Source organism: Actinia tenebrosa, unplaced genomic scaffold (genome assembly GCF_029948245.1).
Source record: "Actinia tenebrosa isolate PJP-AT-01 unplaced genomic scaffold, QUT_ActTen_1.0 PGA_scaffold17__23_contigs__length_9995812, whole genome shotgun sequence".
NCBI classification, from domain to species: Eukaryota; Metazoa; Cnidaria; class Anthozoa; order Actiniaria; family Actiniidae; genus Actinia; species Actinia tenebrosa.
The window spans coordinates 5,945,964-5,968,123 of NW_028292577.1; the positions used below are offsets into that span (position 1 = coordinate 5,945,964).

General features: G+C 44.4%; 1 protein-coding gene across 1 annotated transcript; it reads left to right on the top strand.

Moving 5' to 3' along the window:
- Positions 1 to 18,548: 18,548 nt before the first annotated feature.
- LOC116297250 (F-box/LRR-repeat protein 12-like) lies at positions 18,549 to 20,028 on the top strand. Its single transcript, XM_031705441.2, has one exon. The coding sequence runs from the start codon at positions 18,632 to 18,634 to the stop codon at positions 19,988 to 19,990; it is 1,359 nt and encodes a 452-aa protein (XP_031561301.1). The 5' UTR covers positions 18,549 to 18,631; the 3' UTR covers positions 19,991 to 20,028.
- Positions 20,029 to 22,160: the final 2,132 nt, after the last annotated feature.

The following is a 22,160-nucleotide window of genomic DNA, read 5'->3' on the forward strand; positions in this document are numbered from 1 at the left end:
CCTTACGTGATATATGCAGACTTCGAAGCGTTGATAACTAAGGAAGAGCAGAAACGTGGTGCCACGAATAAGGTAGGATTACACGAGATCTGCTCCTTTGGTTACATAGTAGTCAGATCAGACGGTAAAGCAAACCCTCCTGTGATTTACCGAGGTAAGAACGCAGCTAATGAGTTTCTAGAAGCATTGCGAGAAGAGGAGGGGGAGATAAGAGAACAATTAAGACGTCCAAAGAAGATGGAATTTACCAAAGAGAACCAGGAGGCTTTTAACAAGGCAAAAAAATGCCACATTTGCCAACATACGCTTCTTCAGTTTGGAAGACGAGCCAAGAAAGCGTGGGATGAAGATGGAAAGTATCTAGGAGAAGCTCATTTTAAATGCGGGAAGTATGCTAAGAAAGGTGAGAAGCCGGGAAAGCCCTCCACGCACTGCATTCACTGCCACAAAGCATTTGTTGAGGATTTCTATGTGGATAAGGTTAGGGATCACTGCCACATCACTGGTAAATACAGAGGAGCGGCTCATTGGAAATGCAATATAAACTTCAAAGTAAATCCAGATATGGAGATTCCGGTGTTCTTTCACAACCTCCGCGGGTACGACTCCCATTTGCTACTACAAGGAACAGACGGCTCCGACGTCAAATGCATACCCAACAACAAAGAGCGCTACATGTCCGTAACTGTGGGTAAGCTAAAGTTCTTAGATTCGCAGCAGTTTATGGCGGACTCCTTGGCAAACCTCGTAAAGTATAACACCAACTTTCCCATTTCCAGTCAATATGGTGCGGAAAGGAAAGGAGTCTACCCATACGAATACATGGATTCCTGGGATCGATTCAAAGAGTCCCTACCACCCAAAGATCGCTTCTACAGCACCCTAAACGAGTCCGGCATAAAGGATGAGGAGTACCAGCATGCGTTAGACGTGTGGGAAAAGTACTCCTGTGAGAACATGGGGGACTACCACGACATCTACCTAAGGTCTGACGTAGTGCTGCTTGCAGACGTTTTCCAAAGCTTCAGAAAGATGGCTATAGAATATTACGGATTGGATCCCGCTAATTTCTACACGGCTCCTGGGCTCAGCTGGAGTGCTTTGTTAAAGAAGACAAATGCGCAGTTGGATCTCCTAACGGAGTACGACATGTACCGCTTTATGGAAGACGGTATTCGTGGCGGCGTATGCGGACCCAGCCGACGTTACGCCCGCGCAAACAACCCCTTAGTAGAGCACGACCCAGAGAAACCAACCACATACATTTACTACCTGGATGCGAATAACCTTTATGGTTGGGCAATGTCACAGTACCTACCTGTGAGAGACTTCGAATGGGATCCAGTGAAGCCGATAGACTTCTATATGCAGGTAGGAAAGGAGGAAGACAAGGGTTACGTTTTAGAAGTGGATCTGGAGTACCCAGAGCGCCTGCACGACGAACACAATGAGTTCCCCTTAGCACCAGAAGCGATAGAGATACCATTTAAGCAGCTAAGTCCGCTGCAAAAGCAAATGTGCCCTGGTTACAAACCGTACAGGAAACTAACTATGAACCTGATGGATAAGAAGAAGTATGTGGTACATTACCGCAACCTGCAGTTCTACGTGCGACACGGAATGCGCGTAGAGAAGATCCACAGAGTCCTAAAATTCACGCAGGAACCCTGGATGCGCCCCTACATTGACTTTAACACGCAAAAGCGTACCGCAGCGAAAAATGACTTCGAGAAAAACCTCTTCAAACTGATGAACAACAGCGTGTTCGGAAAGACAATGGAGAACATCCGCAAGCGCGTAAGCGTAAAAATAGTCAGCACCAAAGAGGAAGCAGAAGCATACGTGTCACAGCCAGGCTTCGTTAGATACGTAGAAATGCTGAACTTCTACGTGATTCACATGAAAAGGGCAAACCTCTTACTAAACAAGCCCGTTTACACAGGCTTTACGGTGCTGGATCTATCGAAGCTGCTTATGTACGAGTTCTACTACGATAAGCTTAAGCCAAAGTACGGAGACCGCTGTCGCCTCCTATACACAGACACCGACTCCCTAATTCTAGAAGTGCAAACGGAAGACGTTTACAAAGACTGCCTCCCCGACATAGACGAGTACGACACCAGCGGTTACCCGAAGGAGCACTTCCTTTACTCTGCGAAGAATAAGAAGGTAATTGGGAAGATGAAAGACGAAATGTTAGGAAAACCCATAGTAGAGTACGTGGGTCTGAAACCAAAGATGTACAGCGTGCTAAAGTTAGACGGCGTAGAAAAGAAAGCTAAAGGCGTAAAAAAGTACGTGGTTAAGAAGGACATTACGCACGAGTCCTACCTCAACGTATTACGAACACGCAAGGAACAGCGGCATAAGATGAACAGCCTGCGCAGCTATGGTCATCAGATACATAACGTCACGCAGGAGAAGGTGTCACTGTCTGCATTTGACGGTAAGCGATGGATGTGTGATGACGGAGTGCATACGATAGCATTCGGACATCACACGATAAGCAGTTCTTCCATGACGAACCCACGTGTGGGGCCATCGTGAAGATAATACAAGATGGGCTGACCCTTCTTAGCTATTACGCTTCGGATCTGGTAAGTTTCCAAAGACCAATTAGGATCCGTAGCTCTTTTGGATCCTCCTTCTAATTCACCCGGTCCGTAGAGATATCGGACTGTGACATTACCTAATTTTTTTTCATGGGGGAAGACCGCCCTCGAACTTCTGACGTAGGACTTGTGTTCCACGTGTTTCTTTTTTATGGCATCCTTGGGTTTCATTCCCGTAGCCCTGGCCGCCTCGTTATTTAAAGCCGCGACGACCTGGGGGAGCCGCTGAGTCCATTCCCTGTTGCGTTTGGAGGGATCTTCCAGCTCTTTCCAATACTGGTATCCAAAGAGACGCTCAGCCAGGGTCTTATTGAATCTTTCAACGATGCTCTGACCCCTGTGGTACTCAGCTTCGGCTCTCCTAATCTTAGTGTCGTGGTCTTTCAGGGTTTTGGTAACCACGCCCATGAACTCTGTCCCCGCATCCACTTGCAGCAGCTTAGGCCATTTCAAGACGCGCTTATAAATCCTACCTAGGGCTTCTGCGACTTCCCCAGAATCCTTGCTGGTTATGGGTTCGGCGTCCTTATATCTGCTTGCGATATCAACTACGGTCAAAGCGTACCTATAGGTCTTTTTTCTCACCTTGTCGTGCGGCAAGAAAAGCAAATCCGCCTGATGAACTTCATTGGGGACATTTACGGTAAAGCTGGGCCTGGGAATGTACTTAGGCACGGGAAGATAGACCTGCCAGATGGTTTGTTTTCTTAGCCAGTTCTTAGCCGTTTCTTCTGATACCCTGGCCGCGGTCGCGAGTTTCTTGATGGCCGACGCTCCTTTCCAATAGCCTTCAGGCCCATAGTAAATCCTCTTGAGTTTGTCCTCTACGCGACCCATTATATGAATAGAATCGCGCTTCGCTTGATTCAAGCGAAGGATAAGACAAGATTGATTTGACGTCCATTGAAATCCACAGTCTTTCCGTCCACTTTAATGGTGATGTTTATGCTTTCTACCAAATTAGACAAATCATAGCTCAAAGAAATGGGAGTGTATTCTACTGAGTCAAATGGATTACCTTGGGGCAGAAACTTGGACATAAGAGAAGACTTTTCTCCATTGTTGTAACTATTGACCAAGTCGCAATAAACTTCGTAAGAGGATGCGACTTTCCATTTCACATCATATGTACTGCCGCTATTTATCGTGGTACTAGTAAGGCCCAGGAGTTCTACCAATGAACTGTCCTTTAGATTGGCACTCCCACTATTTTTCTTGAATGTCATTTCATGGGGTAATCCTGTGGTAAGAGTATATCCATGCTTTGCTAGCTCCTTAGCCAGTGTTATAGGGGTGTAATGGGAATCTGGTAACTTTGGCTTGGTGCCGGAAGTTCCGATGACAAAGCCATTAATCAAATTATACCAAGAATTGTACAAAGAACAACTAACCAGCCTAACCTTATGGGCTTTGATGGGGGGATTCAGATAAGTGGTAAAGTTATTTTTATCGCTTTCCAAAAAGACGATCATTATATTAGATACGCCAAAGCTACGCCTCCTGCCAGCCCTGCGACTCCTACAAAGACCAACTCATTGTCTTTTTGTTTCTTAGAAGGCTGATAGTAATTCTTAAACTGAGGCTTTCTTAACCCCGTTAATGCCGCGGGGTGTGCCTGTGCATAAAGTTTAAAGGCGTAGTCTGTATTTTCGAAGTTCTTATCCGCCTGTATTTTGTCTTGGTAGTTCTTGTCCAACCAATCCCTGTAAGCTTGTCTTTTTTCATTCCAAGCTGCCACGTCTCGCTGATATTTCTCCAGCGCTAAGTCGTGTCTCTTCCTTTCGGCGGCCAAATCTCCGCTTTTGTCGCCTCTAACTAATCTATCCAAATACTGACCACCATAATTAGCTCCAGTGAATGCTAAAGCTGCAATAACTCCACCTGCGATTAAACTAGCCATTTATATATTGGGTAGGTACTTTTCCTTCCGTAGGTAATCCTTTAGCATGATAGCCCCGCCTACGGCAGCGGTCATCTTAGCAAAATTAGCGAAGCTCTTGCTTGGGTCTTCAGTAAAGTCTTCTTTGAGCACTTTCTTACCTACCCAACCAATACCCGCAACGATGGAAGTAATAATAGCTGCTTCTTCAACAGTTTTCAACAACGCGGTCGACATTATATTACAAAGCGAGAAGGAAAATCTAGGTCGCCGCGGGTGATAAATCTACTCCATTTCAGGGATCTTACTTTTTCTAACAGCCGGTTCCACATGTGCGTGCACGGGCGCGTGATATGTTGCGGCCTCCCACTTTACTTTTGGCTTCGTTGCCCGCCATTGTAAGTAGAGGCTGCCTGCTGCTATAGCGACTCCTAACGCGCCGATGACGTATCCCGGATTAATAAAGGATTCCTCTTCTTTTTCCTCCACCTTTTCTTCCTTTTTGGCTTTGTTCTTCCTGTTCATCTCCGCGAGCTTCTTTCCGGCAGCGACTCTGCCCGGAGATTTAGCCTTGGTAATCTTGGTATCTTCTACGGGAGCCTTTTCTGGTTGTTCTTCGGTGCCACTCATCTTATATTAAGGGACTTGAAGGACTTGACAAGTAACTTGGTTACGACTTGAGAACGACTTAATAATGACCTGACTAAGTACTTACGAATGACTTGACTAAGTACTTACGAATGACTTGACTAAGTACTTGAGGTGACTTGACAACGACTTGACTAAGTACTTGAGGTGACTTGACCAGGTACCTCAGCAAGTGCCGCCTGGAAGACCTTTTCGACTTCTCTGTCCTTTTTGAAGTCCTTCCAAGAGGCACCAAAGGTGCCCGCAAGTTCCTTCAAGTCAACGTGCTGAGCTACGTGAAGTGCCGCAGAGGCGACTGCCATTAACTTACCGCACTTCAAAGACAACCACCCACAGGTTATCTTAAGTTCTTGGGCGATGACATAGTCCTCGCTTATGTCCTTCCGCAGTTGCTCCACGTCGTCTATGGGCAGCGCAAGTCCAAGCAATTTAGTCGCAAGTCGGATAGCGGAGTCTGCTACGGCGTCCGTGGTCTTACTTGCAAGGGCGGCCTCGTACCTCTTATGGAACTTCTTGACTTCCTCTTCCGACAACTTATTAACCTGCTCATGGGTAAGTTCCTTGCCTATCATTTCTTTGCACTTCCCAGATAACACAAGGATGTTAAGTTGTTCCTTAAGGTTACTTTCATCTAACTGCGTGGGGACTTCATCTAAGAGCTGCTCAATGTCCATATACATTAGGAATCATAGATTCCAACCGTGTAGGGAAACCTCAAAGAGAAGATCATCTTGGAATGTTGGTGCGTCTTTAAATGCCGCATGTATTCATGCAACTTTTCCTTGGATATCTCACCGCCGTAGTCGCTTAAGATGGTTTCCAGGTCAGACTTGCTCGGAGTATAAAATACGACAAGTGAGCCTATGTTTTCCCTAAAAGGCTTAGAGACGCTGGTAAGCTGCTGCGAGAGCAACCAAACGCTAATATTGTCGTGTCTGCCGCTAAAGGCGAGTTTAACGAGCTCGGAAGTGCGTCTTTTTACGTCGTCCCCACAGGCAATGTCATCCAGTATAAGGAGGGTTTGCGTATTCTTGGGGAATTGTTTGTGCCAAAACTTAAGATGGCCGGATAACTCGTTAGGATCTAAGATATCTACAAAGAAGTCGTCATCTTTCACTCCTATGCCCGTCCAGGTGCGGTTATTCACGTAGGTGGGGCATAATAACACGATATAGTCGAAGCGGTATCTAAAGGGTCCTAATAGCTGCTCTACCACGAACTGGGTCTTTCCGCAGCCGGTGGGTCCTACTATCAAAGCGTTACAAGGAATATGGTTCGGATCCATTATATATACGATGGACCCAGTGGACGCAGTAAGAAGGATTGCCGGCGACGCAAAAGATAAAAGAGACACCATAGAAATGCAAAGGGAGGAGATAGACCGGTTAAAAGAGCGCGTGCAGGAATTGTACGATGAAATGTGCGGTCTGAAGCGCGCGGAAAGGTTTGGTGCGCTCTTGACGATGGCGGGCTGGGCGAAAGATTCCGTTAAGGACTTCATGCGGTATCCCTTATAAGGGTTAATAAATTCTTATTATATAATGAAGTGTAAGGATTGCGACAGGGAGTTCAGCAGCAAACAGGCTTTGCAATATCACCAAAAAAAGGTATGTTTTAAAGAGGTGGATAACGTCACCACCTGTGGCACTTGCAGCCGGCAGTTTAGCAGTAAACAGGCGCTGCGATATCACGTGGAAGGAAGGGTGTGTTTGAAGTCTAAGGAAAGACGCTGTGCTGATTGCAATCGGCTCTTTAGCACGCCCCAAATGTTGCAATACCACCAAGAAAATAGGGTGTGTTTAAAGGATGTGTGTGCGCGCTGCGGGGAGCTCTTAACCGACGCATGACATCAACATAGATGTCGTGGTAATTATGATTTGGATGTCGTATGCGAGGAGCATGGTGATATCGCTGCGAGATGTTGCCCAGCGGAAACCATAAGGAAGTTAACTCTTCGTAAGAAAGAAATAGACCAACGCTTTACGGAGTTCGACCGCGCCGAAGGTACGCGCTGGGAGAACGCAGAGTATTGGAGTGCGCCCTGTGACGCGTGTGGCGGCTTAAGGAAAGGAGATGATCATATCTGGCAGTGCTTGTGCCCGCAGCATAATCCCCGCGGTTTTAAGGAGTACTTGGATCGCTTTGATGATTGGCATGCCCAAAACGTGGAGGTAAGAAAAAGGCGTCCTTAGTTTGCGCAAAGAGTCTCAAAATGCACTCTTATATTTATTAATATTCTTTGATTCTTTATTAAGAAGAAAAGAAGATACATTAATAAATATAAGGACCCCTTTTGGAGAAGGTATGCAGAACTCAATAAGAAAAGAAGATACATTAATAAAAATAAGGACCCATTTTAAAGGTATATGCTAGCCTACGCAGCCGCCTTTCTGGGAGGCATTCTAATTACCCTTTCAATATATGGACTGTATTACTTGCGAACTACCTGCCGACTGCATACCGATACCCAAACCGCGTAAAAAATACACCTGCCTTCATTGCGACAGGGTATTCTCCGAAGGATCCTTTGTGGGGCATTGGTGCTCCGCGGATCCTAAAGCGCAGCGGACTTTAGCAGACGCGCTTAACTACAAAGAGGAGATGGAGTGACTCTTCTTTCAATGTCAAACTTCCATCGGCCATTTACCTTACCATAGCTGCGTAAGTGGGTGAATTCCTCGCCCTGAATTACGTACCGCACGCAATCCGGCGCCCAAAGGGAATATTCCTTGCCTTCTAAGTCTTTGAGGACTAACCGTAAACGGTCGATGTCTTCGAAGACGACGTAATTTTTTATTTCGTATGCTTTACCGTGGGCAAGATCACGCCAGTGAGTCAAGCTGAGCTTCATTATACCTATGGAATATCTTTAGGTGCGTTTTCAAAGTGGCGTAGGACTTAAACCGCTTTACACAGCCCTTACAGGGAATACGAATGCCATCCGCGTAATCCATCAGGGCACGGCAGATAATGTCGTAATCGTTGCTAACCATCGTTAGGTAACCATTTACGTCAAGCTGTGAGATTTTCTTAGATTGCTTCGCGGATAAGACGCCGTTTCCTTTTGGGGTTTTCAACTCAATACACAACCCGCGGTATTTCTTATGCGCATTTAGGATTAAAAGGTCGGGTTGACCGGCTTGGTAGCCTTTTCGCCAGCAGGTTATTCGCTTGCTGTCTGAATCTTGAAGTTCGCCAAGACCCGGCGCTATGATGAAATCGGGGTAAAACCTACGTGTGTAGTCGACGACCTTCGCGTGTAGGTCGGCTTCATTTTCGATCTTGAATACTAACTTGTTTGGGCCGCCAAACCGCCTTTCTATTGCATATTTACCCGTTTTCCTTAGCGCGGGTAGGACTTCTTCGAAGACCCAATCACGAAACTCCACAGCTTTGGGTAGTTTGGAGCTAAATATCAGTTCATACAAACCAGGTTCGGATATAAACACGGCATTTGGTTGCGCAGTAAAGGAGCGGTGATTCGCAGCCCCTTGTAGATCAACCCATTTTTTCTGGTATTTCTCAGATACGTGTGCTCTAATTGCATCTCTAGGGCGCTCATAGCCCAACGCCAAAGCCACTTCCTTTGCTTTGAAGTACAAAGTTTCGCCTTGCACTATGCATTGCAGTTTGGTGTCGTTGTTTTCAAATACGCGAAGCATTGTATATTTAAGAAATATTTTAACATTAATATGCAACGCTCTTTAGCTGATTCATTTCTACGCTCAGTTGCGCGTCAGACACGACGAAGACGTAGCAGTTTATTTTGTCGCCGTCGCTCGCACTGGTGTTTTTGGTGCGTTTGATCTCCAATGTTATGCCATCCTGCGTATTTACTAGACGTAAACCCTGACCATGCAGGTCTTCGTCGTTAATGGTGCGCATGTCAATCCACAGCGCATACTTATCCTTAAAGAATTCCTCGGGGCTAATTTGGTCGCCAAACTTGCGCTTTGCCTCCCTGTACACGTCTGCGGGCTTTATCCCCTGGGAGTAAACCTTGTTTGGGACTCCGTTAATATTCACGCCGACGTTAGTAATGTTGGGGTTATGAAAGGCTTCGGAGTTGCGCTTGCCGGCTTCGTAGGGTTTAGCAAACACCAACATTAACCCCGTGAGACTTCTTCGGGGGAGGTTAATGCTTTGGTTGATAACCTCATCCGTCTTATCCAAGAAGCTAAATGTCTTATACATCACTACGTGGTCGTAAAGGAATGCCTTACCGGAGCTGTATTCCATGCCAGCGCTACGGGCCAGCTCTTCGCTGTACACGGTCTCATACTGCAGCTCTAAGTTGGTGATAGAATAGGGATCCACAGCTCCACTGATTGCGCTGTCCATTCCTCCTATAACGTTCGTGGTGTCTGCTAACGTTACTTCAAACTGCAACTCGGATAACTGTCTGGGGTAATACGCGCCATGGTTCGTAATTACTTCGAAATCCAAGGGGATAACGTACTTGCTACCATAGGCGGTCTTTACCCTCGTTGCGTCTGCTACTGCGGTTGCTCCACTGGAGTCCGTAGGCGCGGGGTTAGTATCGCTGCGAAGCTTACGAAGGATAACGCTTCCAATTCCCTGCTCTATCTTTTGTGCACGGTCGAAGGCTGTTAGCCACAGATCCTTATACGTGGTGTACAAATCGTACCTATTCAAATCCAAGAGGGATTCCCCTGCGAACTTGATTCTCATCTTAGAGACGAGGTTCCTACCCACATTATTGACGGTATAGCGCTTGTCCTTGGTGCTTGGTTGTATTGCTAGGTCAAACCTTAAAGCCAAGGTACCAGGAACCAATACTAGGTTATCCGTTAGGCGGGGCACGCCTACGTACAGCGTCTCCCCCGGCTTTGCGCTAGAAGGTGTGAATGTGACCCGGTGAAAGGTGCGTTCTGCTTTTAGTCCGCCAACCTGCTTAGGTAATACGTTGGGATTTAACTTTGAGCTTATCATATATAATGGAAGTAGAAGGAACAGACCCCGACTTTGACCCCACCACTGAGGAAGGTCAGGCTGACATTAACGACGGTGACGAAGAACCGCTGCTTCCCACCCAACAAGTCGACGATTCCCTAAGGGATAGGATTGCAAAGGCCTTAAGACATCCCAAAGCACGCGAGTACACGTTTCCGCGTGAGCACATAGAGCTTCAAAACATGGGCGAGCCGGAAGCAGCCGCACGGGAAACCATAGAGTGGGCGACGCAAGAGCTAGAGCTGCGCTACGACAACTTTGATGCTGACGACGTAAAGCTCACGGAAAAGGGAAACAAAGTCCTCATAAGCGTCCAAGACTTAAGATTTCCCGACAAAGACCGCTGGACAAAACCGCAAAACCTCTTTGATGAGGAGGGCAACGTTAGGGGTGACGTCTTGAGATTAAGAGGCTTTCAGCGTGCTACTAGAAGCCTGTTAGAAAGGCTGCACAACTTAACCGAAAGGACCAACGCGGAAAAACGTGCCGCGGATCTGCAAAGGGAGTTAAGAGAAAAAGATGTAGAATATGCAAAGCAAGGTCAGCTACTTGCCGATGCTGAAAAGAAGTCCGCCCATCAAGATGAAAGAATAAAAGAAATAGGAAATCAGGTGGATCAGGCCCTGCGCGAATTAGACAAAGCACGGGAGGACTTAGGAGAAGCCCAAAGCTCTGGCACCTCAGTGGAAGCGCTGCGGGAAACGTTGGAAGAAAGGGAGGAGGAATACATGAAGCAAAACCAGCGGCTTGCCGACGCGCATAGGAGGGAGGTCGAATTTAAAAATCAAGAAATAAGGGAGCTGGTAGACCAAAGAACCCAAATTCGACGCGAAAGAAATCAAACTCAAAGGGCTCTTAACCTCACCCTGCAAGAGTTAGACTTAATTAATGACGATACCGATAACCTGCAAACCACCATAGCCGGCTCTTTAGTGGAACGGCGACGGTTAATGGCTGAAATCAATACTAAGGAGGAACAAATCCGGCAAAGAGATCAGGCTATTGAAGACCTGGAGGGACAAATAGAGCGGCAGCAAGAAGTAATCGAGGACCAAACTCGTACCGAGGAAGAAAGGGAGGCAGCTCAAAGGGAAGTAGAAATCCTTCAGGAAAGAGTCGCGGAATTACAGGCGCAAAAGGACAACCTGGAAAAAGAGCTGGGGCTTACCACCAAGGAAAAGGTAAAAAGAGCCCTTTTGAAGTATGGTATTCCGCTGGCATTTGCGGTTGCTATTTCGAGCGTAGTAGGAGTCATCCTATCCACGCTTAAGGCTACGGGCGCGGGCGTAAAGAAATTAGGCAGTGGGCTGACGGACTTGGGAAAAAAGATGGCAGCCGGTCTTCCTGGGCTGCTGGGTTCGGTTGTTTCCTTGGCACTTAGGGCCGGCGGCGAACTGTTGAAGTTCGTGGGGAATAACATTTGGATCTTGGTCGTCGCTATCGGCGTGGTCCTTTTGAAGAAGATGCGGGGTTGATCTTATCCTTGTGTATTACTGGCGGCTTATAATCGTCGTCAGGCATCCGGGGTGTTCTCGACTTGGGATAAGTAAAGATAGTATTCGCACCGCCTTGATAATGCGGAACTAGCGGAAGCACGCTCATAGTGCTAATGGGCTTATGATTCCAAATAGCATCCGGCGTAGGTTCGGTTGCCTTACCCGCAGCATTCATTCGGGCAATGCTGGGCTTGGCGCCGGAGGCAGTGGCATCGCTGGGGCGAATCTGAAGCTTCGCATATTGACAATTGGCTATCATGTGAAAAGTTAATGGTACTAGGTCTTCGAAGCTATATAGGTTAATCTCAGATGAAAAATGGGTTGGGTGCCTATTATTATTTTTCGTCCTGTAAGGCAACAATGGGGTGTTGGTCTCGTCAACAATCCTAAATCCAATATTACATGAATACCGCTCCGACATACTAATAGTGCATACGATTAATCCTAGCCCCCCAACATCCACCCACAGTCCGGTGTCGTACCACTCGTCGCCCGTGTAGTCCTTTTCCTCTAGGTAATGAAGAAACCAGTCCTCTTTCGTGTGTGGGTTCATATATTTAAAGACTAAGCACCGTAAGAGTGCTAATGGTCGCGTGGTTAAAAGGCTTATCTCTTTGATCCTCTATGCTATTCACGCAAACGCGCCCAGTATCGTCTACACGCATTTGCAGCTTTACCTTCCCATGGCAATCAGCAACCATGTGTAAAGTCCAAGTCGTAAGATTCTCAGCACTGCCGGGGTACGGCTCTACGGAGAAATGCACTGGCTCCCTGTTGTTCGTCTTATTTCTCATAGGCTGCAGTACGCCATTCTCATCCAGGAACCTAAAGCCGACGTTGGCATGGCTGCTCGTGCCAATGCAAATACTACAAAGGATTAACTTCTTTCCTGAGTAATTCAAATTCACGGACATGCCCGTGACATCAACCCAAGAGCTCTGGGTGTATTTTTTCTCACCTGTGTAAGTCGTATAGACACAATCTACTCCAGCTACGTAGGGGTTGTTCATCGCCATATATAATAGCTCAGACCAATGCTTGCAGCTGCTAGGCCGGCTTTTAGTAAGTTATGGTCATATTCCTCAGGTATCGCAGGCAGGACCTTCTTTGATGGTTTCTTAACTACGGGTAGCTTCGTTTCGTGTGACTTTTTTGGCTTCTCTACGAAGTGAGGAATGTTCCTAAGAGTGTCAGAGTTCACGTCATTCACCCCAAACTTCATATCCTTAGTAGCTCGCTGCAGCTTATTGTTGTAACCCACGACGGAATTGGCGTTGATAACCAAATTACTTGGCATCAACCAACAACCCGGGGCTACTGCATAGTCCAGTCGGGCCTTAGAATTTTGTATGGCTAGTTGGTAACGCTGTACGCCCTTGCTAATGTCGCCCTCCAAGATCGAACTTTCGAATAGAATCAAAGCTTCGGCTCGCGTTTCTTCTGCGGCGCCCGTATTTCCGATTATGCTGGATCGGGTGTTTACTTGGGCTCCCAAAATGGAATACACGTAAGCTTCTATGCTGCGGTTCAAACGGGCAAGGCCGGCTTTGGTTAGTCCTTTACCTTCTGGGGGTATGAAATTAAAGTATTGCTTCGTTTGCTCGTCGTTGGTAATCTTAATAATCAGTGGATTGGCCCCGGCATACTTACCACCCTCGTCCTTGAACAGAGGTCCGTCTCTGACTTCCTTAGTGGTCTTGGCATTTGGTTCAAAGAAGGTGCTACTGTCGTGAGTTTCTTTGTGATACCCAGTGTCCCACTGCAACCGCAGCGTATGCACTTCCCTGTTGCTTAGCTCGTGCCCACCAATCCCCCAATAAGCCCAAATATGCCCCAGCCCATTGTTAGCGCCCGTAGTGCATCGGAAATCCTTCCCTACAACACCAAACTCCTTACAAAGCCTGTCATAGGCTGGAACGTCGTATTTGTTATCTCTTGGATAAAACGTGGCATCTCCCGGCAGCGCAATAACACCCATTTCATGTAGTATTCTTCTAACCGTGAAGTGGAAGTGAAACATGAATATTGAATTCTTCATCAAGTTTGCACTTACCCCACAGCCACTGGTGGCGCACCAAACTGCAAAGTTCAACTGCTGCGGCCAATAACGCATGTTAGGACCGCTTAACCATTCATGAGATTCCTTGGCGGTGGTATGATTAATGGGCACGTTTTTGAAGATATCTCGCACCTTTAACGGAAAGGAATGGTTGTTAGAGATCCGCATGTTCAATGTCAAATCCAAACTTGGATGTTCATCAAATGAAACCGCGGGTATCGGATAAGTACCGGTACCAAGCAATAATTCCTTTGACCAACCTTGCACGGGCTTATGTTCGATATAACCAGAATTCTTCAGTTGATTGTCTATCTGATCGACCAGCGTAGGTTTCAAATCCTCGTTGCTGTACATCCTAGAGCCGTTGAAGTAAATCCCATCGGGTCTCCTTTCGAACTTACTAGGGTCTGCATGCGGAAACATCTTCCTAAAGGCCCTCCAGTTCCAGTAATCCCGGTTGTCGTGATGTGGCTGCTCCTCAATATCATTCCCAAAAGCGTCGTACATTAGTATATATAATGGATGTTATACCATCAGCACCTCAGTTGTACCCAGATGTTCCCTATACTACACCTAACGAACTAAACGCCGAAAACTTTCGTCTGAATAAAGCGAACTTAATCCTGGCTTACTTGGAAGGGCAGGCAAAACACTATGAAAAAGTTAGAAAAAAGTACGTTAGAGCCCGGAGTACGCTACATAAGATTGCGATAACTTCAGGATCCATATCTGTTGTGTTAACGGGCTCTGGCGTTGCTACTTCGCTTACTGGGCCGGGAATAATCGTTGGAGTTCCTTTGGCCGGCGTTGGGGCAGCTTGTGGTATCATTTCGGCTGTTGCTACGGGTATTATGAAAAAGCTATCCACGAAAATATCCAAGCATGACACGACAATAGCTCTATCTGGGGCTAAAGTAAATACAATTACCGATCTTGTCTCAAAGGCTCTGCGTGACAGAAAGATAGACGACGTAGAATTCTCGCTTATTCTGGCCGAAGAAGACAAATACGAGAAATTAAAGACGGACATAAGGAATAAAAAAACAGTCGTAAAAGATCTTTCCGAGGAATCTCGCAAAAAGATTTACCAAGAAGCGAAAGAAGAGCTTCAAAGAAAGCTTGCTCAGTAAATATCGTGACAGGATTCTATTTACATATTGAACGTCAGTCTGGAAATTACGCGTAATCTTATGCCATAAGATTTATGCTAATTACTCATCTTATGGCATAAGATTTATGCTATTCGCTCATCTTATGGCATAAGATTTATGCTATTCGCTCATCTTATGCCATAAGATTCACTATCTTCTCGGAATCCATCCTAACAGGGGGTGGTTGGGGTCTATTTTGTAAAATATTTCGTAAATTACGTCAGGATAATAAGGAATATCCTTATTCAGCCGACAAAACATCCACTCGGCTTTTGTCATATCAGAAACCTCAGGAATAGACTTACCGGTAATTTCAGACAAAAGATAGGGAATAGCTTTGTAATATTTCCCTAGCTTTAATTTTTTCAACGCTTTCCGTAGGCTTTGTGGGGTTGGCTCTTCTAAATGGTCTATGATTTTCTTCTTTACTTCGTTGTCTAAATATATCGGATGTAAACCTTGGATATGACTCATCCAGTCCCTGAAGTATTTTATTCTCTTATATGGCGTTTTCTTACGACCTCCATTGGCGTAATACTGCTCTCTGGTAGCATTTGGTACGGCATTACGAATATTCTTACCACACTCGTAACACTGTGCTGACGTGTCGTCTTCTATTTGCATTTTCTTACCACAACAAATATACTTATTTGGCTTAGTAGGTACAAACTTGGGTTTCAAGCACTTTACACAGAAATCATAAGCAAACTCTTTACAATCTTCGCACTCCATATATAGACTAACATATTTAAGTGCGCTGTTGCCCTCAACCACACTTGGAGTGGGGGTCGTCCGTAGGTGGATTTTTGACACGGGTCTTGCCCCGTGTTGAGATTGCGCTGGAACCCCCATTCCCTATACTACTCCGGAATCCACCCTTTTAGAATCCGGAATCCGCGCTACTTTGAAATTCAAAGTATACACTCAAATGCTATCGTCTCGACCTAGACTGAACCGATGTAGCCCCTCCCCCACTGTGTAATATCTCCACCAAGAATACCTGTCATCAGATGCTGATTCAATTGATAGACCATTCCACTTATACTGGCAAGTATATCAAATATAATTTTCAGAGAAAGTATCTGAAAACTAACGATATGGAATCCGGAATCCGCAATACAAACGTTTTGGAATCGGGAATCCAGACTCTTGGAATCCGTAATCCAGAGTCTCGGAATCCGGAATCCAGCGCTTGGAATCCGGAATCCACCATAAGTCCGGATTCCCTTACATGGGGCGAATTTGGGTACACCCGCATTGGCACTCTAATCCAGTCCATCAGTCTACTACCTTTCTCTCTCTCTCTCTCTTTCGCCCGCCTTGAGCTTTGCATCCCAATTCATGACAACTGATCCATTGACATAGTTTGCCGTAACAATCCTAGAAGTAATCCTGTTGAGTACAAAAAACGCTAGCTAAAGTTAAAAATAGAAGGTGACTATTGTTCTATCTTCATCCACCTAATCCCTGAGTATACAGATTCATGAGTTTGATTTCAGATATTAATTTTCTTTGCCCTTTTTAATCAGTGTTTTCTAAGAAATTACAAGGTACTACTTTGTAACTAAGCCGGTTAGTCCAATGGGTCAGTGAGTAATGAAGTCTGATTTCTTATGAGTTTTTTTTTTTTTTTTTTTTTTTTAACAGCAAGCTGCACATGCCAGAATAATAAAGCTTTATAATGTTTGAATATTTTTTGACAACTTTCCACGTCTTGGAAAGTGAGTTTTGTCTGTTCGACAATCTTTTTTTCTTTTCTCATTTTATGTTTTTAATTTTTTTAGAATTTTTTTGTTATTCTATTCGTTTTATCTTTTTCTTTTTCTCTTCTTTTATTCTTTTCTTTTTCGTTTCTTTTCGTGCCTTAGTTTTCTTTTTCCTTATTCCTTCTTTAATTTTCTTTCCTTCTTTATATTTTGTTCAAAGATTCCGAACGAAATCACACGACTTCCTGTAGATCGGAGAGCCGCTTTAAAAAAAATATTTATCCTATTTTAATTCAAGAAACCCTGTTTGTTCTACCACGCGAGTGAAGACATAATTTAGCCATTTCCGGTAATCAAAACGTGTACAAACTTGTTCAGAGGTCATCTACTATCTTCCCAAGTTTCACGGGTGTTTTGATGGGAGCTCGACGCTCGTCTAAACCTAGCCGAAGCAAAAAAGATCCTCTGGGACCCAGTGTATCGTTACTTTCGATTTGATAGAAAATTCCAGCGTGATTTCGTGCTTTCTGATTGGTTGCTTTCTATGTGTATTTTCCTAGTTTTTGATTGGTCGATCCTGTGACTTCCAAATATAAGCTACTTCGTGCTTTCCGATTTGCTTTGAAGCCTTTTAACAACTCTGATGGCGTCATTGATATTAATTGGTGATAACAGAAATCTAATCCGGATAAGGAGGGTATACTCATGTTTAATTTATCTTTTTGACCTGACTTCATATCAAGGAGTGCGTTATTTAACTTTAATCTGATATTCAAAATGCCCGGCTTAGAAAGTGAGATATTTTACACTTAATCTAGCCTACGTACGTAGCAGGTACTTGCCCTTTTCCTAGGCACCCAGAATGCCATAAAGGCGTGCTACGAAACAACTGCTGACGAAAGCAGAGCTTGCAAGCTTGTAAGCTGCTGGTGAAATTTCAGACGAGAGTAAATCTCTTTGCAGCTTGCACCGCAACGCTTTCCTGGTCAGCGATAAAACCGCATCGATATGTAAGCGGGGATATGGAAGAGCTAAACTCTGATTGGTCACTTGCGAGAGTGATTGCATTGCACGTTGCTACAATGCACTTGCTTCGCAAATTTGCAGAAAGTAGAACTGAGGCTCGTCCAACATATCCTGCAACTTGTAACATTGCATTGCAAGTTGCAGAGAGTGGTGTTACAAGCAACGAAACGGAGTTTGAATCGGGCTTTCTGTGTTTTCTTTCTCGTTCCCATTTACTGAGCAATGATTATGGGAAATTCGACTAATTCCCCAAGCCCACCCTCCAAAGTATCACTTCCCTAAAGAGAACGATTTGCTTCAGCATGTCGCTGGCACGTGACGTCGGAAATCCGTTTGACCCGAGCTGACATGGCAAGACTGACAGATGGCCGGATTATTGGTTTCGTGTGGCTGTCATCAAAGACCCTGCAAAACCTTGGCCTTAATTTAAGAGTGCCCGCGGCCGGGCTATCTATTGCACAGCTTCTATTGCAAGTAGAGCAGCCCTGAGGGGAAAAAAGCCTTAATTCTTACATATAGTTCACAGGCATTCTAATCTGGATTTAAATTTAGCAAATTTCTCTCTCTTCGAATAAGAAACTGCTGACTCATCAGTTGTCCTTTAGGGCCTATCTGAGAAAGAAAGATGTATGGAAAGTGAGTGATGACAAAGTAGCCCGTATCCTCCCCTCTAAGTCAACCATGTAGCGTGCACTCAAGAAATATGAGACTTCTGCGTGATCTGTGCAAGATGACACTCATTTGCCTCGACCAAGGTTTCTGTATAAACAATATATTATTTCCAAAACACACTTAATATAAGGTATTTTTAGGAAATACGACTCTAGAACACTAGTTAGTTACATCTAAGAAACCATGTAACTGTGTAATTGGTGCCGTTATAAGATAACATCTTTAGTGTGCGGAAGAGTGCAACGCTTATCTAGATGCAAAGGTCAATTGGTTCACGTGTTCACTTCATGTGACTCCACAGGTACTATGATAAAAGGATTGACCAACCCTCTATGTAAGCACAACTAGACTACTTTTCTTTAGGTACAGACGACACTAACTTAATGGTCCTAGTGTTGTGGTACTAAAATGGTCAAGGAATTGGTTAGAAAGCTTTCGAACGCTGTTATATACAATATAACTAGAGCTTTATCAGTCAATGAAGAAGATAGACAGGACGAAGGAGAGGAAAGCTCTAGACCTGGTTCGGTACAAATCTCTGCATTGAACGAATCGACTATCCTAAAGATCTTTCAGTATTTATCGATATCAGAGCTGATAAATACCTCCTTGGTCTGCAAGAGATGGCAACACTTATCTTTCGATGGTTCTCTCTGGAGAAATGTGGATCTAAGGCATTTTGCGCAAACACTACATGATGAGCAAGCCCTACGCTTTGTCACCAACGCGTACCTGGTACAGAAAGTGGAAACGTTGGATTTGAGTGGTTTTAACGTTTCGCACATGACGTTGAATTCCTTGGCAAGTAACTGTCCGGACCTTAGGAAACTGGTCCTCAAGTCTGTGACATTTAGTATCCATGAAGAAGATGCAGAAAAAGAGGTTTTATTCCCGGCTGATTTAGAGCACTTGGATATTCGATATTCCCACGGTGATGCGGCGGTTTATCAGGCAATGGCACGCAGCCTTACCAAGGTAAAATGGCTGGGTCTTTGCGACGCTTTTGTTCTCGCTGTAACAGCTCAACAAACTTTGCAACAGACAGTTTCCAGCTTGGAAAAACTGGAAAAACTCGATTTGACTCATTGTAATCTAGCGAAAGATGAATTCGTGGAAGCTTTTGGTGTTTGCTGTCGACTTAAGGTACTGTCTTTGAGAAAATGCACACATATTGAAGGGGAATTCCTTCCTAAAATTATTCCCCAACTTCCATGTTTGGAAACTTTGATTTTGAACAGTACAAGCATTGAAGATGAACCCTTGAACGAAGTCGACTGGGTTAACTCAAAGATCAAATATCTAGACATTGGTTGCTGTCCTTTAATATCTTCCAAGGGATTGGATAGTTTATTGCCTATTGTTGCCCAGATGCCATATTTGGAGTACTTTGGTCTGTGTCGAGTTGGGGAGGGGAGAGCTTTAACTGATGATAACCTACAAAGCTTTGCTAAGCAGTTGCAGATTGGGACATGCCCAGCGTTGAAATCTTTGAACTTAAGTCTTTCTAATAACATCACCGATGAAGGCGTAGAATCGTTCCAGAAAGCGTATCCCATAGAGACATTAGACGTATCAAACTGCTCTCAGATTACAGACGATGACGACGATGTGTTCGAACTTACAAACGAAAGAAAGCCAAGTGTGACAGACAGTGTTATCTCTACGATGAGTGATGAAGGTCAAAAGTTAACAAGAAAGCGTAGCCGTGGATCTTTCTCAACTGTTCAGTTTGCTCTGTCAAATTATTCTCTTGAAACGCCTTTGTAAAACCCATAGAATCACGAGTAAAACCCACACGAAGCCATGCCGTGTGTCCGTGTTATGAATTAACGTAACTTGAGTTTCAGGCCCAAGGGGAGACAGTAAGTATTCTCTCCCTCTGCCATTTGCGGGACGGGCTAATCCCGGAAAAGGCTTATTTTAGAGGTAATTATTATTCGAAGGAAATTTGCGTTACGATACGCTGGAATATTTTTTGGATAGCATTATGCAACTCAAAATACCGTATCAGAGACAGCTGTCTTTGAACCTCTGTAACCAACAGCAACAAACGTTATTTAGTAATATTGTCGATAACAAAAATTATATAAAATCACTGACGAAAAGTTCAAACTTGCAAATATCATAGATATCTTTGGTGTGGTATATAGTTTACATGTCTATTCTTTAAAAATTCGACCGGCGAAAAAATACTTTGACACCTGGACAACCCAGGAAGCCCAATTTCGATAGGAAGAAGATATTCTCGACCAATCAATCCCCTTCCCTCTAGTAATGTTGAATGGACGAATGCTCATGTGCTACCAATCGTTAGCCGAAACAACACGAATGATAACAAGGAGGGGAGTTTATAGTTTCTGGTCATAAATTTTAGAGCAAAGTCTTACGAATATTTCTATATTGGGGACTAATTCTTTTATTCGCCGATTTTAGCCCATAATTGGGCCGGAAGGGCTCATTACTGCAAGAGTCTTTACGTTTCAAATTAAGGGGGCTTATGTATTGGTAGTCATGTGAAAATCTTTTTTTAACATTTTGCATTTGACTTTTGTTGCAAAATAGTCGAAATCAGAAGAGCGCGCATCCTGATTGGCTGGCTAGTGTCTTCGTATGTGAGAGAAAATTCGCATGGAATTAAAGACATGATAGTGTCGAACAACTGGTTTTATTTTTTCTTTCCTTCTGTCTTTGCTTTCTTTCATTGTTTTTTTCTTCTTTTTTCTTTTATTTTTTCTTCCCGTTTCATACATTTTCTTTCTTTTTTCCGGCTTAGCTCATGTTTTTATCATCTATCACTCTGTCTGTCTGTCCTACTGATTGTCTGCCTGTCTGTCCAAATCAGTTGTCTGTCTGTCCAAATGATTGTCTTTCTGTCCTACTGATTGTCTGCCTGTCTGTCCTACTGATTGTCTGTCTGTCCTACTGATTGTCTGCCTGTCTGTCCAAATGATTGTCTGTCTGTCCTACTGACTGTCTGTCTGTCCCATGCATGCTTAGTCAACAGTCCGACCTTCATAATCAATGCAAGGTCAACCAATCAGATCCGTTTCTAGGACTTCCCAAGGTCAGAGCACTTGAAAATGGATTTCAAATCCCATCTTCTTAAAAAGTTCCACAGAGGTGCACGAACCCCATTTGCATACCAATGTGTTTGCATACCAACCTCTCTCAGAGGTCAAGGCTCAATCCAAATTCAAAAGTCAACAAAAATAATAACTCCTAATTCTTTTCAAAGTTAGAACCGTAGAAAATAAATGTAAACTCTATTAAGGTAGTCCTTTCTGCATCTTTTCTGGTATCCATATTCCTTCTACTAAACTATAAATGTATGCGGTGGTTCAGTATTTCCGGTATAAGCACTCCTCCCACCACCACCCCCCCCCCCCCCCCCCCCCCCAAATTACAGGTCCACAAAGTAGTTTAAGCCCAGGGATTATAAATGAGATTTTACCGTTAAACTACTTACAAAATAATAAGACATTTAGGCATGAAGATTATATAAAAATAATGGTATTTTTTTTGCAAACCATTCAATTGTTGCTTACGAGCAAACATATTTTAGACGCGTGTAGGCAAATCTGACCAATAACGACGTTTTGGTCATGATCACGAACGTTCTATGTAAGATAAAAATTTTCATGTCTCGAGACATGACCCGAAGCTGCATGACGTCGTTCGAATCAGGATTTCAACCGCGCGGGACACCTCCGTGCCAAAGCTCTACTGCTCCGTTGGAGTATGAAAAAAAATGACTTTCTTAATTATACGAGAAAGGAAGCAAAGTAGATAAATTCGGAAGGGAGTAAATAAATGGCGCAAAAATGTTACAAGTTAAAGTTGTTAACTCTTGTAAACAATTGCGTGCGCGATTCAAACTTTTGAAAAGGACTTTCTTTTAACTCTTTTTGATTGAAGTACAACAAAGGCCGGGTTAGAA